The sequence below is a fragment of the Mandrillus leucophaeus genome, unplaced genomic scaffold (genome assembly GCF_000951045.1).
Source record: "Mandrillus leucophaeus isolate KB7577 unplaced genomic scaffold, Mleu.le_1.0 Scaffold11, whole genome shotgun sequence".
Taxonomy (NCBI): Eukaryota; Metazoa; Chordata; class Mammalia; order Primates; family Cercopithecidae; genus Mandrillus; species Mandrillus leucophaeus.
In genome coordinates, this window is record NW_012099209.1 from 3,163,775 (window position 1) to 3,181,046 (window position 17,272).

Here is a 17,272-nt window from a genome sequence, read left to right on the forward strand (position 1 = left end):
CGTGAACCCGGGAGGCGGAGCTTGCAGTGAGCCGAGATCGCGCCACTGCACTCCAGCCTGGGCGACAGAGCAAGACTCCGTCTCAAAAAAAAAAAAGTATTTTTTAAGCATTGTTCAGCCGAGTACCTTTCCACTTGGATTTTCAGTTTGCCAGATGATTTTCATGATTCCCGTTTATATCTGAACAGCCCAGATAATGTCCTGTCCCCACCAGCATGGCACTCACCGAGGGAGCTGGCCCCCAGGGGAAGAGCTGCGGGCCCATGTTGGTTCTGGCTTAGGGTTAGCAGACGTGGGAGACGGGCTTCCCGGGCTGTGGACACAGTGAGATAAACCGGTGGTCTTTGTGGCAGCCTGCGAGGAGGGTTAGCTGCTCTCGTTCACAAGCCGGGCGTGCTCGGAGGAAGCAGCCAGCTCTGAAGGTGCCCTCTGCTGTGGACAGTGTGTCAGGCTGGTGCCTGGGGCTGTGTAGGCAGGTTCACCCAAGTACCGGAACCCTGCTGGGGTGAGGAGCAGCAGCTGAGGCCCAAGCACGGGCTAGGCCGGTGTGCAGCTCCCAGTGTGGCATGGAGTTCCTGTTCCCAGGGTTTTCCCTTGCAGATGCGCCAGAACCCCTCCATGCCACCCACTGTGGCCCATTCTCAGAAGCGGCATGTGTGCTCCATCCCTCTGGTGCCTCTGCACCCTCGTTCGTTTGCATGTAGGGAAAAACAGGACGAGTGTTGTTGTCTTCTAGGAAAACCCTTCTGCCACGCTGGAGGACCTGGAGAAGCCGGGGGTGGACGAGGAACCGCAGCACGTCCTCCTGCGGTATGAGGACGCCTACCAGTACCAGAACATATTCGGGCCCCTGGTCAAGCTGGAGGCCGACTACGACAAGAAGCTGAAGGAGTCCCAGGTGATGTGTGCAGGAGGGCTTGGCCTGGGCTGGGCTCTGACTCTCACAGCTCTCTTCCTCAGGCTTCCAAAGGGAGGTTTTCTCTCTAGGCTGTGGGAGCTGACATGGGCTGCAGCTGCAACGCCTGAGAGTTGGAGCTTGCGGATCCAGGCCTGGCAGCCTGGTGGTCTGGGCCCCCGCCCTCAGAGCTGACATCAGCCTCAGTGTTTTCTATTTAAATCCAACACATCTTTCCCAGTGGGGTCCACAGCTTTGCCCACAGCTGCAGGAGTTAGACTCGGGCGTGATCCCTGTGAAGACCACATTTAGGCAACGGGAGCCCCGGAGTTCTGACCTCCCCTCCCTCCCTCCCCTCCTCTCTCTCTCCCTCCCTCCCGCAGCAGCTGCTCCCTGGCCACGGAGGCCTCTGGTGTGTGGTGAAGCCTCCAGACAGGATCGGCTTGTGTGTGTTCTGGGGACTCCTAATGGCTTCTCTTTCAGATATGCCCTTGGTGGCATTTGGGGCTGTCAGGCGCTGCTCACGGCGCCCGCTGTCACGGCAGAGGCTTGCTGTAGGGCCCGCCTCATGGGGCCTGGGGCATGTGGAGGCCAGGCCCGGGCATGTGCTGGAGGCTAACCGGGGCTCTTGTTTTTCATGTGCTCAGACTCAAGATAACATCACGGTCAGGTGGGACCTGGGCCTTAACAAGAAGAGAATCGCCTACTTCACTTTGCCCAAGACTGACTCTGGTAATGAGGATTTAGTCATAATTTGGTTAAGAGGTGATTTTAAGTTTTAAAATATTTGTGACCATAAGTAGCATAAAATTCCTAGTTCCACCCTTGTAAAGTGCCCCTTAATTTGAACTCTTCCTGGTGGAAGTGACGGCGCAGGTTAAAATGGCCACCTCTCTCACTTTCTTACCGCAAGACATGCGGCTCATGCAGGGGGATGAGATATGCCTGCGGTACAAAGGGGACCTTGCGCCCCTGTGGAAAGGGATCGGCCACGTCATCAAGGTCCCTGATAGTATCCTTCATGTGAAGAGGGTGGGGCTGGCTGGTGGGAGAGGAAAGTGGGGGGGGCATCAGATGGAGGCCACTGTGGATTTGATGCTTGTCGCTGGGCCAGCATCTCGTGCTCTGTGGTAGTTGCTGGCTGGCACTGGCCTCCACTGCTCTTAGGAGAATTGCAGGGCCTTCACATTCTGGGACAGCTGGTTGTATGGTTGCTTCCCCTCTGCCCGAATGATGGTGATATTGGTGATGCTGCTTGTGTGACGCGTCCCTGGGCTGACTCTGGAGGTTAATGTGGCTGCAGGAGCGCCTTACCTGGATGCTGACTCTGCACACGGAGGTTGCAGAAGCCAGTGGTCACATGCAGACCCTGTGAGCACTCACTTGCTCCCAGGCCATGTTTGGGAATGTGCAGTAACCTCATGGTGACGCAGCCTGCCGGCCACGGTGGAGCAGCTGTAAGGCACAGGTGCAATCAGAGGCCTGGGGCGGGGAGGGGTCCTCGGAGAAGACACCACGGGTCCGACTCGGGCCTCTTGGTGACTGGCCAGTGCTGCTGGGGCCTGACCGTTCAGTGGTGGCCTCCACAGGGGTAGAGAGAGTCATGTCCCACACCCACCCTGTGCCTGACAAGCTCATCCTAAACACGTGAGACTGGTTTTGGGGCTCGGGGTTGAGGGAAGGGTGTTGCCTACCGGCCACAGCCTCCTGGAGGGCAGGTTGCTTGTGTATGCGGAGCCCGGTGCTTGGCTGTACTGGGAGGAGTGTTGTTTCCGTGGAACTGTGAGAAGAGCTGCTATGGCCAAAGCTGGGTTCCATGAACTCTGCCTGCCCCTGCTGGCCACATGTGCAGGAGCTCCTGGTGAGGTTCTGGGGCCCGGGATGTGGCTGCTCCCTGCTGGTGAGCGCTGGTGGCTTCGCTGCCGCCCTCTGCATCTCTGAAAGGGGCCTAGTTGGGTGGCCGGGAGATGGCCCCGGGGGTGGCAAGGAGGAACTTCAGGCTGGCTGGGGGTGGGACACCGGCTCATGGTGAGGTAGATTCTCTGTCCTCAAGGACGCTGTCCTTCTGGTTTCTGGTCTGGTGTTGGCTGCATGTTTTTAGCGTTTGGTGCAGAACCAGTGGTGTCTTAAGTAACTGAATTTTAAAACGCCATTTAAAGAGTATGTACCAAGGGCGACCCAGAAAGGTCAGCCTGGCTTTTGACAAGGATGCAAACTTAACTCAGCACACAGATTATGGCGATGAGATTGCCATTGAGCTGCGGAGCAGCGTGGGTGCACCCGTGGAGGTGACTCACAACTTCCAGGTGGATTTTGTGTGGAAGTCGACCTCCTTTGACAGGTACGTCCCCTCCCGTCGCGGCCCCCCGATCCCTGGTTGCCACCCGTGGCATCTTTATGAGCCCTCCCCATCACTGCGGAGTGGGGCTCCCCACCCAGGTCTGCAGACTCAGGACGCTGGTGAGGCGGCCATGACTGTGCGTGTAGCCAACCCCACACCTTCCTCACAGGATGCAGAGTGCATTGAAAACGTTTGCCGTGGACGAGACCTCAGTGTCCGGCTACATCTACCACAAGCTGCTGGGCCACGAGGTGGAGGACGTAATCATCAAGTGCCAGCTGCCCAAGCGCTTCACGGCGCAGGGCCTCCCTGACCTCAACCACTCCCAGGTGTGCGCCGTCCTCAGCGCGCGGGGCCTCGCCCATGGGCCGGGACACAAGCGGCGGCTGCCCCTAACGGCCGCTTGTATTGAAGGTTTATGCCGTGAAGACTGTGCTGCAAAGACCGCTGAGCCTGATCCAGGGCCCGCCAGGCACGGGGAAGACAGTGACGTCGGCCACCATCGTCTACCACCTGGCCCGGCAAGGCAACGGGTAGGACTGACACGGCCCCTGTGGGCGAGACCTGGGAGGTCTTTAGGGTGGCCAGATGGAAGGCCTGCTGCCAGGAGCCTCGGGCTCTGTCATACTGGGGAGAGCACTTGGCGGACAGTGTCGCTGTAGCACCTACCGCTCTCCATGTGACGTTATTCGTGTCAGCTGCAGCCTTGGGATTGCATTTTAGTAACCAGGTCTGCTACTGGTGTAGAAGACTGGGGGCAGGGGGCCGTGGCTGCAGCAGCGTGAGTTCTGTGTGCGTCTCAGAACTGTGAAGGCACTTTATAGCATGGCGGGAGGGTGCAGGTTCCAGCCTTGGCATTGCTTGTGGTTGGTAGAGCTGTGAAGGCTGGGCTGTCTGGATCTGAGCTCCTTCAACATTGTGTCATTACTGCCTGTTAAAAATGATAGGAGTTTAAGGCCAGCCTGAGCAGGGTGAGACGTCTCTACAAAAAAACATTCAGAAATTAATTGGGGGTAGTGGTGTGCACTTGTTGTCCCAGCTACTCAGGAGGCTAAGGTGGGAGGATCGCTTGAGCCCAGGATATTGTGGCTGCAATTAGCTGAAATCACTGCACTCCAGCCTGGGCAACAGAGCAAGACCCTGTCTCAAAAAACAGGGTCTTGGCTTATTACATTCACCGAGCTTCCTCTGGGTAAGCGTTGAGCTGCCTGAATGGTGTTGCAGGCCGGTGCTGGTGTGTGCTCCGAGCAACATCGCCGTGGACCAGCTAACAGAGAAGATCCACCAGACGGGGCTGAAGGTCGTGCGCCTCTGTGCCAAGAGCCGCGAGGCCATCGACTCCCCAGTGTCTTTCCTGGCCCTTCACAACCAGATCAGAAACATGGACAGGTGTGTATCAAGTCCATCCCTCCCAGTTGGTCCCTGAGCTGCTGCAGGTGACATGTACAGAGCTCAGGTGCCCCGCTGACCTGCATGTGCTTCCAGCATGCCTGAGCTGCAGAAGCTGCAGCAGCTGAAAGATGAGACTGGCGAGCTGTCGTCTGCCGACGAGAAGCGGTACCGGGCCTTGAAGCGTACCGCGGAGAGAGAGCTGCTGATGGTGAGTGCCCCTGCTGCCTGTAAAAGGGCCTGTGGGCTGGCGGCCTGATGGTTTTTGTTTGGGCCAAGGCACCTGTTTGAATTGTTGCTTTGCTTCTGGAAAGAGAAATTAGATGCTCTCTACCTGGCCTCTCTGCGCTCAGTTGTACAGTAAATTAGGGACATCTCGCTGCCTGGAACACGGTCTTCTAGGGAGTCTCCACTTCCAGCCTCCACTGGGATCTGGCAGTGGATCTAGAACACTCCTGCTCTTTCATAACCCACCAGCCTGAACTGGAATCAGCCTGAGTGCAGCTTTCAGCAGCTCAGCACTGCCCCTTGAAGGCTGTTGTGAGACATAGAGCCCTTGGTGTGGAGAGGTTGCCTTCTGTGAAACGTGACCGTTTAAGGACCTTTAAAGTTGGTAATCACCACAGCCTGGACCGTGTATCTTGTCCGGGAGGGACAGCTTGTTTTTTTAATAGTGTCAGGGAGGGTGAGAAACAGGAGAGCTTCTGTGTCCTGTCCCACCTGCCCTCCGGGGTCTGGTGGCGTTTACAGTGCAGGTGCCCTGATGCCTCTGCACCCTTCCCCAGAATGCAGATGTCATCTGCTGCACATGTGTGGGCGCCGGCGACCCAAGACTGGCCAAGATGCAGTTCCGCTCCATTTTAATCGACGAAAGCACCCAGGCCACTGAGCCAGAGTGCATGGTTCCCGTGGTCCTTGGGGCCAAGCAGGTGGGCTCTCTTCCCTACCGTCTCCTGTGTGAAAACTCGTGTGTGTGATTCTTGGTGTTTGTCTTTTAAAACACCCTGTATTGATGTAGGATGCTCAGCAGAATGTGTGCACACGCAGGGCTCCCTGAGGGGTTTATAGAGGGTGGGGTCTGCCAGCTGCACGTCCAGCGTGTGTGGTGAGCAATGCCCCTGTGGCCAGGTGGTGCCCTGTGCACCCCGGGGCCCCTACTTCCTCGCTAGTGTGTGTTGAGGCTGATTCACACCTGAACTTCTTGACTTGTGGGGGCCCCTCTCCCTACAGCTGATCCTTGTAGGTGACCACTGCCAACTGGGCCCGGTGGTGATGTGCAAGAAGGCGGCCAAAGCCGGGCTGTCGCAGTCGCTCTTCGAGCGCCTGGTGGTGCTGGGCATCCGGCCCATCCGCCTGCAGGTCCAGTACCGGATGCACCCTGCACTCAGCGCCTTCCCGTCCAACATCTTCTACGAGGGCTCCCTCCAGAATGGTGTCACTGCAGGTAACGGGTTCTGCTTGGGGCAGGGGCTTCTGCGGAGAAGTGGCATCAAGGGAATGTGGCCTGGGGAGAAGGAACTGGCCCATCAGTTTCCCCTGAGTGGCTTCACATAGCCACTGCTTGAGTTCAGGGCACTTTGTGCCGAAGGTCTTGGTGGTATGGTCTTAGATCAAGTGGTGTCTCTGGGGCATGTGGGGAGCCTGTGTCCTCTGTAAAACTCAGTCATTGCCTGAGAATTCATCCAAGGCTCATGTGGCAGCATGCACAACAGCAAGGACAGGCGTTAGGGATGCTGAGCCCAGGCCTTAACGTGGGCCGTGTGTTCAGTGCTTCCTGAAGTATAGTCATTCTCGGGGCCTGGGCCCCTGGGGTCTGCAAGACCGTGTCTGGCTTCCCTGTATAACACAGAGGCCTCAGCTGTCCTTTTTCACTCTGCCGATGCTTGCTGGTGACTCACTGGTACTTCTGCAAGAGTTGGCTCGGAGCAGCCGGACTGTGCTGGGATCACAGTAAGAAACACCCCGGATGAGGAAGTGAACAGTACATCTTGCCTTGAGTGTTTTGCTGCGACCAGATAGAATTTCTCATGACACCTTCGGGTGTGCCGGTGCTTGAAGGCAGGCCTTGTGGACACACCCTGGGTATTCACCCCGTGGTGTTGGGCAGACTTTTTCCAAAAATGATCGATCTCATCGCTTCATAGAGAACAAGTGGCAACATCTGTTACAGTAGTAAAATTCAAGTGAAAACCAGAATTTTGGAAAACGTTAACGTCGCTTGCCATGAGCTTGGTGTCTTCCCAACACCTAGAGACTTTTCTAATGAGGTCTGTGGGGTAACAGATGAACTGTTTCCACCATTGCCGGTGAAATGTGTCAGCCTTTGGAAGACCTACTTGATGGGAGATCCTTCTTGAATGACCAATGCAGAGTGTCACGAAGTCACATGGGGATGGAGTGGCAAAGAGTTGTCACAGGCCTGCGGAAACCCACCTCTGCCCAGCTTGATGTGGCCTCAGGGCTGGAGACTCCCAGCCATGCAGAAAGGCTGTAAAAACAAACCCATCTCCCTTTCCAGTCACAGGCATCCATGAGGCCCGGCTTTCCCGGAGCCCGGGAGGGTGGACTGAGCAGGGGCAGATCCCAGGGCCCAGCTGCCTCCGATTCATCCAGATAGTAAGGAGATTCGCAGAAACGGGAGACAGGACCACTCTTCTCACTTAGCTTATTTTTGGAGAAATAACTAATGCGTAATGGATTATTTTTAAACGAATTAATACATTTTAAAAAAATTTCCAAGTTTAGGGAATACAGTTATCCAATAAACAAAAGCTGTTTGGACTCCCTAACTTTTGAGAGTGTAAAGGGTCCTGAAAGCTGCCAATATAGCATCTCGTGAACTCCAAACCTGTGAGGTTGGTATTGTCAGGCCTACTTACAGGAGAAAGTGAGGCTCAGAGCCCACCCCCCGGGTTGGGCTGCACCACTCTTTGCCGAGTGGTAGGTCGTGGGAGTTGATGCCACTGTTGACATCGCTGGGACACCGCTGTTGCCAGTGCATGGCAAGGCTGAAAACAGAAGGCTGCAGAGACCTCGCTTGTGCTGGTGTGTCTGAGCACTGGCTGGGAAAGGCGTGGCTCAGTGCAGGCTCAGACCCCTCATGGTCCCCAGGGCATCGGCCCGGAGGGCAGACGCTGGTGCACACTGCTCTCTAATTGATGCCCAGCACGTAGTTCACACCCAGTAAGTATATTTTAGGAAATTCTCTATTGAAGTGTAAACATGTGGCCACATTACGAGTGTCTGGCTCAGTGAGTGGTCACTAAGTGAGCATATTTGGATAGCCAGCATCTGAACCCAGAACCACCTGACCAGCTGCAAGAAGCTGCCTCATCCCTGTAGGTGGCCACCGTCCAGGGGTGCGCATCCACAGCAGCCCCTGGGCTGAGGGACTTCTGAGCTCATCCGGCGGCCCCTGTGCTCGCTGCAACAACAGTGATGCACTTGGCCTCATTTTCAGCTCGACGTGGGATCATACGGTGTGTGTTGGCGTGTCTGGCTTCCTCTGTCCATGTCAGGCTGGTGCTGTGCGAAAACACCAGTTGCCTCACACTGATCGAAGCTCCCAGTAGAGTGAGGGGGGCACGTGTGAATTGAGAAGCTGGTTTTACAGTTTTAAGGAAACGCACAGAGCCCAGAAAAGCCAAGATGAGTGCAAAGAGCCCGAAGAAAGTTGCTGCTCACACAGCAGGACGCTGCGGCCCCCCAGCTGCAGTGTTGGGCCCCGGCCCAGGAGGGAGCCCAGAGGCAGAGCCAGCAGTCCACAGGCCCTCAGCAGGAATGGGCAAGGCTGCAGGGCAGGGGGACACAGTTGACTTAGCAGTGTCACATGCAAGTCAGTTGTAGGGGCTGTGGAGCCTTTAAGGCAAGCTTCTGGAAGGAAGCAGGAGAATAGCCTGTATCCTGGGGTTGCCAGAGATCCAGGCTGCAGGAAAGCTCTGGCTGAGACCCTGTTTCCTGTTCAGGGGCTGAGCCAACTCTGTGCTGGCCATGGTGCTCTCAGTGGCCTCTGCTCAACCTTGCTCAATCCTGGCCATCTCCAGCCAGGGGACCGGCTCAGGTGACCTCACCAGGGCCTCACAGATCGAGGTCTCTTGCCCCAGGGCCTGCAGCGCTGGTGTGGCATCTACATTGCACTGTGTCTGAACTCAGTTGACGCGGGCTAGGGCTTTTAAAGTGTTACCTCTTTCCCTCCCCTCACAGCGGATCGTGTGAAGAAGGGATTTGACTTCCAGTGGCCCCAGCCCGATAAACCGATGTTCTTCTACGTGACCCAGGGCCAAGAGGAGATAGCCAGCTCGGGCACCTCCTACCTGAACAGGTGAGCAGGGACAGGCCCACCGGCATCTGCAGGCCTTGGGGACAGCTTGAGAGGTTGCTGACCCATTGTACTTATTTTTAACATGGGACTGAAACTTTTTTTACTTTCATCTGCTGTTTAGACTCTAAACCGTATTGTTTCTGCCTCCTTTTCCATTGTACTTGTTTTTTATTGGGCAGATACTTGCTAATCCCACATGGCAGCCTTTTCTGCCCCTCAAGACTTCCTTGGTGAAGGCTGGGGAAGCTCAGCCATGCAAACACCAGTGATGGCAGCTGCCTTCCCGCAGGGTGTCGTGTGTCTGCACCCCTCACAGCCTCCAGCCTCAGGGCTCGGGATCCCACAGGTGGAGCCCAGCACTGAGAGCCTGGGTTTCTTAGGACCGAGGCTGCGAACGTGGAGAAGATCACCACGAAATTGCTGAAGGCAGGCGCCAAGCCGGACCAGATTGGCATCATCACGCCCTACGAGGGCCAGCGCTCCTACCTGGTGCAGTACATGCAGTTCAGCGGCTCCCTGCACACCAAGCTCTACCAGGTGCTCCACGCCCATAGGCACACTCGGTCTCCGGGGCCATTCAGGGGTATTGACCCTTGACTTTTAAGTTACCCCCCCCAAGAGGTGCCCGTCCTGGCTGGAGCTCAGAGTGGCCCAGGAAGCACCAGCTGGTCCACCCTCTGGGGAGGGCACAGACAGCACATCCCCACAGTCCTTGTGAAATTCCACATGGTCAGGACAGAGACTTTGAGAAGTACGTCACAAGGATCAGAAACATGGGCTGAGACTGGCACATCAAGGTGTTTTCTTGGGATGGTTGAAACAAGTCCAAGGTGGAACGGGAGTGGTCTGTGCCTGCCACGCAGTAGATGTTGTGCTGTGGAGACTGGTGTTCACACCTTTTTTGACACCCGGATGAAACGCCTACTGCGGGTGTGTGGGGAGGAGGCACAGCTCTGCCTCCACGGGGAAATGAGCCCAAGTGCCGAGTCTGAGTGGCTACATGGCAGTGGTTTCTGTTCTGTTTTTGAGCCCGGCTCAGGTTCTCTGGGATGAGCACTTGTGCTCTTAGTGCTAAGAAACAAATCCCCATGGCTAAAAGAGAACAGGCTGGGTGTCATGGCTCACACCTGGAGTCCCAGCACTTTGGGAGACTGAGGCAGGGGAGTCGCTTGAGCCTGGGAGTTCCAGACCAACCTGTGCAATGTAGGGAGACCCCATCTCCACCAAAAAAAAAAAAAGTAACTGGGTGTGGTGGCATGTGCCTATGGTCCCAGCTACTCAGGAGACTGAGGTAGGATCAGCTGAGTCTGGGAGGTCAAGGCTGCAGTGAGCTGAGATCGCACCACTGCACTCTAGCCTGTGACAGAGCAAGATCCTGTCTCTAAAAAAAGAAAACAAAGCAAAATGACAGCAGAGCCAGGACATCCCCTAGGTGCGATGGAGCAGGTGCCAGGCCCCAAGCTCCCGGGTGGGATTTGAGGGTGGGTCTTGGTGTATTTCCTGCATTTTGCGGGGACTGGGAAGGCAGCCTGTTGGCCGATAATGACCATAAAGCTCCCTTTCAGGAGGTGGAGATCGCCAGTGTGGACGCCTTTCAGGGACGCGAGAAGGACTTCATCATCCTGTCCTGTGTGCGGGCCAACGAGCACCAAGGCATTGGGTTTTTAAATGACCCCAGGCGTCTGAACGTGGCCCTGACCAGAGCAAGGTAGGGAGGCTGCCTGCTGTGTGCTGCCCAGCCGCTCTCATCAGTCCTCACTTCCCAGGGAATTTGGGGCTAGGGTTGGGGGTTGCCAGGGCCAGAGGTCAAAGGGCTCTAAGCAGCAGTTGAGAAACAATGTCTCACTGGAGAGATCTTTGTTTCCGTGTCCTGGGGGTTTGCTGTGGCCCCTGTGCCTCAGCCCAGCAGGACGTATCTTTCCAGGCCCTTCTGGTCTGATTCAGATAAATCTGGTGTGTGTCTGTCAAGTTGTTTAATCTGAGAGCCTGTAAATTTTGGTCCTGTCCACTATTTTTGGTTCTAAAATACAACTTTTGTGAATTGATGATAGCAGAAGGGATCCATTCTGTCATCCCACATACAACTAGACATCAGGCCGGGTGCAGTGTCTCATGCCTGCAATCCCAGCATTTTGGGAGGCCGAGTCGGGTGGATCACCTGAGGTCAGGAGTTCTCAACCAGCCTAACCATGGTGAAACCTGTCTGTACTAAATACAAAAAAATTAGCCAGGCATGGTGGTGCATGCCCGTAATCTGAGCTACTTGGGAGGCTGAAACAGGAGAATCGCTTATACCTGGGAGGCGGAGATTGTGGTGAGCCGAGATCGTGCCTTTGCACGCCAGCCTGGGCAACAAGAGCAAAACTCAGACTCCAAAGAAAGTAAGAAAGAAAAAAAAAAAAACTAGACAGCAAGGACTCATTCACCAGCTGGAAGTCCGGGGGGCCTGGCCCATGGCTCCACCCAGCATAGGGAGAGAACCTGGCGCTCCTTCCAGCTCACATACGCAGTAGTCCTCCTGTAGGTCACCATGGCTTTGTCATTGGTTACTTCCTCTTTCTAAGGCGCGCTCTTGTTTGGTGGGTGGTATTGGGTGGGTCCCCCCACAGCTGCGTGAGGTGGGCTAGAGGAGCTGGGCATCGGGTCAGTGCCCCAGCCTGCCAGGGACCCTGTGGGGCCACCTGTGCCCTGGTGCCTGGAAGGCCGACTCTCTTGACAGCAGGTCTTGTCTTCAAACGTATCCACCTAGCCAGGTGTCTGCCATGGGGCTGCTTAGAGTCGGCCACAAAATCAACCCGTGTGCAGGGTCAGTAGCTTGGCATTGGGCTCTGGGGCCTGTCCCTGTGGCTGGCAGCCTGCCTGCTGCCTTGGCTCGCCTGGTCCACGCCTCTCTTGCCTTGGATTTGGGTTGTGAGTGAATGCACCCTTGCCTCTTGGACCATCCCGTGAGACGGGCCACTCTCCACCTGCGTCCTCAGCACTGTGCCCTTGTTGCAGGTACGGCGTCATCATCGTGGGCAACCCGAAGGCGCTGTCGAAGCAGCCACTCTGGAACCACCTGCTGAACTACTACAAGGAGCAGAAGGTGCTGGTGGAGGGGCCGCTCAACAACCTGCGCGAGAGCCTCATGCAGTTCAGCAAGCCACGCAAGCTGGTCAACACCATCAACCCGGTGAGCGTCCGCGCAGGACAGCAGGGCAGCAAGGAGAAACCCGGGCCTGAAACACTGCTGGGAATGTGCCAGCTTGGCCCATGTGCCTGTGAGCTGAGGGAGGGCTCTCCTAGGGGAGGATGGGCCAGCCCACTTCCTGTCTCCCAAGCCGTGTGTGGCATTTTTGGCTCAGGGCCACTGAGTCCTGGGTGGCCTCTGGGAATTGGGCTCAGGGCTGCTGTGCCACATGCAGCAGCCTGGGGCCTGGGACCTGGGACGCCGGGAGTTGGAAGCTTTTCAAGCCCGGGGTTCCCTGGTGGTGAGGGAATATGAAGCTTCCTGAGCCGAGGCCCAAGGGTCAGCATCAGCCCAGGTCTGCCGAGGAGGGCAGGCGAGACCCAGAGGCCGTGAGACAACAGCTCTCTCCTGTCTCCAGGGAGAGCCCCTGGCACAGTGTCAACACCCCACAGCTGCATACCTGCTGCCTCCCAGGCCTCCCAGGCCACTGGCCCATGGGAAGTTGTTCCTTCTGTTGAGATGACAAATTCCTCACCTATCTAAACCTTCGCAGGGAGCCCGCTTCATGACCACAGCCATGTATGATGCCCGGGAGGCCATCATCCCAGGCTCCGTCTATGATCGGAGCAGCCAGGGTGAGTTGCTCGGCAGGAGACCGGCCGGCCCCTTGTCCTCACACCAGGATGCTGGCTGTTCCCATGGCTGAAGCTTTAGGTGCCCCACCTTTCCTTCCTCTCAAGGGCGGGGCCTGGCTCCCTTGTCCTCCCCGCCCCCAGGGCATCTCTAGCCCCACAGCACCCCTGGGGCGTTTGTCTTTAGCCAGAGTTTATTTGTGTTTCCTGGTGATCAATCTAGTTAGCTTTTTCTTGACTTTTGGTAGGGCAGGGACTGCATGTAGTACAAATAGAACATTTTCATAAAAAGGATTTTTTTTTCCTTTGATAAATTCAGGGTGATTTTCATTTATTTTTTATGTTTAGAGACAGGGTCTCGCTATGTTGTCCAGGCTGGTCTCCAACTCCTGCCTCAAGCATTCCTCCCGCTCAGCCTCCCAAAATGCTGGGATTACAGGCGAGAGTCACTGCACGTGGCCAGTTTGCATGGGGGGTTTTTTTTGTTTTGTTTGTTTTGGGTTTTTTTGAGACAGTCTTGCTCTGTCGCCCAAGCTGGAGTACAGTGGTGCGATCTTGGCTCACTGCAACCTCCGCCTCCCGGATTCAAGCGATTCTCCTGCCTTGGCCTCCCAGGTAGCTGGGATTACAAGCACCCACCACCACGCCCAGCTAATTTTTGTGTTTTTAGCCATGTTGGCCTGGCTGGTCTCAAACTCCTGATCTCAGGTGGTCCACCCACCTCGGCTTCCCAAAGTGCTGGGATTACAGGCTTGAGCCAACATGCCCGGCCCTGATTTTCAGATCTGTGTAGGCCAGTGATTCCCAGCAGGCTCTTCTGGGGGGAAGGTGCCTGCCCTAGCACCCAGCCCCAGGCTGGCTGCTGTAGTCAACATGGAGTCCGGCGAATCTGCATCTTCAGCCTGGGCAGAGCCAGGACAGATGTGCAGCTCCGACTGACTGGCTGGTAGGGTGGGTGGGGCATCGCCGGGGTTTGACCGAGGCAGATGACACCTGCTGTGTTCCACTGTGATTTGCAGGCCGGCCCTCCAGCATGTACTTCCAGACCCATGACCAGATTGGCATGATCAGTGCCGGCCCCAGCCACGTGGCTGCCATGAACATTCCCATCCCCTTCAACCTGGTCATGCCGCCCATGCCACCGCCTGGCTATTTTGGACAAGCCAATGGGCCCGCTGCAGGTAAGCATCCATGGCTGTGGCTGGGTGTGGCCCTCCTGAGAGCTCTCGAGGGTGTGCTTGTTTGCGAGGCCCTGGCCTCCTTGGGATCACCCTGGACTGCTGTCTTTCAGGCCGAGGCACCCCGAAAGGCAAGACTGGCCGTGGGGGACGCCAGAAGAACCGCTTTGGGCTTCCTGGGCCCAGCCAGACCAACCTCCCCAACAGCCAAGCCAGCCAGGATGTGGCGTCACAGCCCTTCTCTCAGGGCGCCCTGACGCAGGGCTACATCTCCATGAGCCAGCCCTCCCAGATGAGCCAGCCCGGCCTCTCCCAGCCGGAGCTGTCCCAGGTGAGCCCGCCCCACGCACAGAGCCCTCTTGCGGCCCTGGGACAGGACTTGCTTGAGTGAGAGTGGGGCTGTGCACCTGGAACATGCCCTCTGAAGAGCCCGAGAGCTGGCCTGGCCCATGTCCACTGTCCAAATTACCTGTCCCTGGGCTAGGGTCATCAGAGTGGATCTCCTGGGTCTTAATTTGGGGACGGATTTTCCATTCTCCTCTCTGGGCTGCTGAGGGCTGGGTGGATGTGAGCACCCTTGGCCTGTGGCTTGCTTACCTCCTGACATTGTCTTTCAGGACAGTTACCTTGGTGATGAGTTTAAATCACAAATCGACGTGGCGCTCTCGCAGGACTCCACGTACCAGGGAGAGAGGGCGTACCAGCATGGCGGGGTGACGGGGCTGTCCCAGTACTAAAAGGCAAGCCCCCTGGAGCAGGCCTGGCCCTATCCCAGCCTCCAGGGAGCTGCTGGGGAGGGGTGGTATCTGGAAATGCATGCTGTCCCCAGTGGGGTCACAGGCCCGCAGGGTCAGCTTGGCCTGTGCCCTTCACCACCCGTCAGGGTGGCTCCATGTGTTGCCCAGTCACAGCCCCACTTTCCCCTTGAAAGAATTCTAGGGCTCCCCACGGAAAGGGATGTGGAGGCACCCCACCCTACGCTACCCGGGAGCCCTCTGCTCGCGGGACCTGTTTCCTCATCAGAGTGGGGGAGAGCAGCTCGAGCTCTCCCTTGCTGTCCCGTGCGCTGGGTACCTGTGGGGCTCTGCGCGCCGCCTCTCACCGCCTCCTGCCCTTCTCCCTCCTGACAGGTGGCGGCGGAAGAGCTAAGCAACGTGGCTTAGTCCATCAGCATCTTATTCTGGGTAATAAAAAATAAAAATAAACGGATACCTGTTTTCCACTGCTAAAACTGAAGCACCACTGTGTGAGCGACAGGAAGGGAGAGCGCACGAGGGAGAGGAGCCGAGGCCGAGCGCCCCCTGCTGGCCCGCGGCGGCGAGGAGCAGAGGGAGCGGAGGAGGGGCCGGCCCGCGGGAGCCGCCGCCACCAGGAGGCCCCGCTCCGTCCCACCGGGGCTGCGGCCAGGGCGGAGGGAGGAAGACCCTCATCTCAGAGTAGCCCTTTCCTCTGTTCTTTTATTTCTTTTTCTCTTTGATTGAAAGGGGACTACGTCTTAGCAGGAAAAAACTTCGCATTTCTGTGCCCGAGCAGGCTCCTTGCAAAGACGGCGGCGCGCGGGGCACAACCCCGGGAGGGCACATCTGTCCACGCCTACCAGAGGCGCCGAGGTCGCGCTGCCTGTGTTCTCCGAGGGCCTTCATTTAAAGAAAATAAGGGTGTTTGGGGTTTTTCTGTTTGTTTTTTCAAGATTCTTTTAAAGGAGTACTGAAGAATACTTTCCTAAGTTTGTCTCTAAAATCTTAGCGGTGGACCTGGGAGATGTGAGAAGCTTCCAGAAACAGTTTGAACAAGCCAGCACCACTGGAGAAGAGGAGCAACACCTGTGCCGCGGCCTGGAGGAGGATTTTTGTTGCTGGTTTTAGCTTCCGGTGGCTTCTTGCTGCGGGGCATCGGGCCTCTGGGGTAGCCGCCCACTGAGCCTGGAAGCTACTCGTTCTCCACTGGACTCAGAAGCCAAGCCGCTTTCCGCCCGGACTCGGCGCAGGGCCTTGCACCTGTGAGGAAGGTGCTTTTGGCCCCATTGCGAGGGGCCTTGGCTAGGACTGGCCCTGTGGCCAGGGGGCGAGAAGGTGGCTGTGCCCGGATCAACGGCTTTTTCCCGGGGGCCTTTGGAAGATTTGGTGGAAGGACAAGAGGGCCTGTCCCTGTCCCCAGGAGGCACCGACAGTCCCTGTACTGGTTAGACACACGGAGCGCTGCACACCGAAAGCCCAAATTGGGAGCTCTGCCTGCCAGCAGTTTTGCTGAGGGGGTGATCGCTGCTTCTGGGGGGTAAGGAAACAAGTTACAGAAATTACTGCGTTCTGTGTGAAGGGGCTGGGGGGTGTGGTGTCGTTGGCAGAGGGTCATTTTAGGAGAGCTGCCTCAGCCCCTCGAACCCCTGGCTTGGGGTGTCATTCCGCCTGGCGGCCAGGCCTCCAGCCTGCCCTGGCCCGGGCCTGGGGCTGTCACTTGCCCTGAGCTGAACACTTCCAGATTCCAGCTTCTACATGGGACAGACGGGGACGCACAGGCCACCTTCCTTCTGGCAGGGACTCTTATTTATTCCCATTGCTCTAGGGCTTTCGGTTTCCCCTTCTTCCGGTAGGCCGCGTAGAGGCATGCACCACGCACCGGGTAGGCTTCTGCGGTGACCCCGCGGCGGCCTGAGGGACGCTGCCTGCCCCATCCCGGCTGTTGGGCTGGGCCGCTTTGCCTCTGCTTCGCCCTGTGCTGTGTTCTCCAGCTTTGTAGCAGCGGCCTTGACAAACCCAGGCGCACCGTACCAAGGCAATGTAACTTCTGATTTTCGGTCAATTTAAGTTCTTTTGTCACCAATAAAATATTAAACAGTTTTGCCTTCACACCAAGGATTGGATAAACTGCAGGGGGCGGAGGGTGTTGGGGGCGGGGGTTCCCTGGCCGAGTGAGGGGTTGGGGTGTGAAGGACGCCAGAGGGAGACAGGCAAAGCCCAGAAAGGGCAGGTCTGCCTTGCAGGACTGAGGAAGGGCGACCCCTGCCCCTGGGCCCCTCCCGTGGGCAGCACCTGGGCCTGTCCCGGGGGTGGTGGGTTAGGCCTCGGGTAAGTGACCTGGAAGTGGAAAGGCCTTGCCGAGGGGCGCTCTCCCCAACCCCAGGCAAAGGAGTCCAAGGAGACCAGCAGAGCAGACCACGCGACGTTTATTGTTGGGCCCGCGTCCTCGCCCGCCCCGCGTTAGCGGCAGCCGCACTCGTCCACCACCATGTCCTCATACTGCCGCAGCACCACGTTGTCACTGTTGTCAAAGAAGAGCACGGAGATGGGCGACAGGCGCGCGGGCACGCAGCAAGGCAAGTCGGCGGCTCCCGGGGCGGTTGCGTGCAT

General features: G+C 57.2%; 2 protein-coding genes across 2 annotated transcripts in view; one reads left to right on the forward strand and one right to left on the reverse strand.

The window, feature by feature from the left end:
* UPF1 (UPF1 regulator of nonsense transcripts homolog (yeast)) overlaps nucleotides 1-16,771 on the forward strand; it is an 18,984-nt gene extending 2,213 nt beyond the window's left edge. Inside the window, exons 4-22 of the mRNA XM_011990544.1 lie at nucleotides 737-898; nucleotides 1,543-1,627; nucleotides 1,809-1,907; nucleotides 3,128-3,236; nucleotides 3,406-3,565; nucleotides 3,651-3,769; nucleotides 4,461-4,625; nucleotides 4,722-4,836; nucleotides 5,411-5,554; nucleotides 5,856-6,069; nucleotides 8,829-8,946; nucleotides 9,327-9,483; nucleotides 10,512-10,654; nucleotides 11,944-12,118; nucleotides 12,669-12,750; nucleotides 13,767-13,928; nucleotides 14,039-14,256; nucleotides 14,543-14,665; nucleotides 15,056-16,771. Of these exons, the coding sequence (XP_011845934.1) occupies nucleotides 737-898; nucleotides 1,543-1,627; nucleotides 1,809-1,907; nucleotides 3,128-3,236; nucleotides 3,406-3,565; nucleotides 3,651-3,769; nucleotides 4,461-4,625; nucleotides 4,722-4,836; nucleotides 5,411-5,554; nucleotides 5,856-6,069; nucleotides 8,829-8,946; nucleotides 9,327-9,483; nucleotides 10,512-10,654; nucleotides 11,944-12,118; nucleotides 12,669-12,750; nucleotides 13,767-13,928; nucleotides 14,039-14,256; nucleotides 14,543-14,662 (2,547 nt within the window). The 3' untranslated portion in view covers nucleotides 14,663-14,665; nucleotides 15,056-16,771. The remainder of the gene's footprint in view (nucleotides 1-736; nucleotides 899-1,542; nucleotides 1,628-1,808; nucleotides 1,908-3,127; nucleotides 3,237-3,405; nucleotides 3,566-3,650; nucleotides 3,770-4,460; nucleotides 4,626-4,721; nucleotides 4,837-5,410; nucleotides 5,555-5,855; nucleotides 6,070-8,828; nucleotides 8,947-9,326; nucleotides 9,484-10,511; nucleotides 10,655-11,943; nucleotides 12,119-12,668; nucleotides 12,751-13,766; nucleotides 13,929-14,038; nucleotides 14,257-14,542; nucleotides 14,666-15,055) is intronic.
* A 305-nt stretch (nucleotides 16,772-17,076) lies between these two features.
* Nucleotides 17,077-17,272, reverse strand: part of GDF1 (growth differentiation factor 1) — a 7,980-nt gene continuing 7,784 nt past the window's right edge. Inside the window, exon 3 of the mRNA XM_011991296.1 lies at nucleotides 17,077-17,272. Coding sequence (XP_011846686.1) covers nucleotides 17,123-17,272 — 150 coding nt within the window. The 3' untranslated portion in view covers nucleotides 17,077-17,122.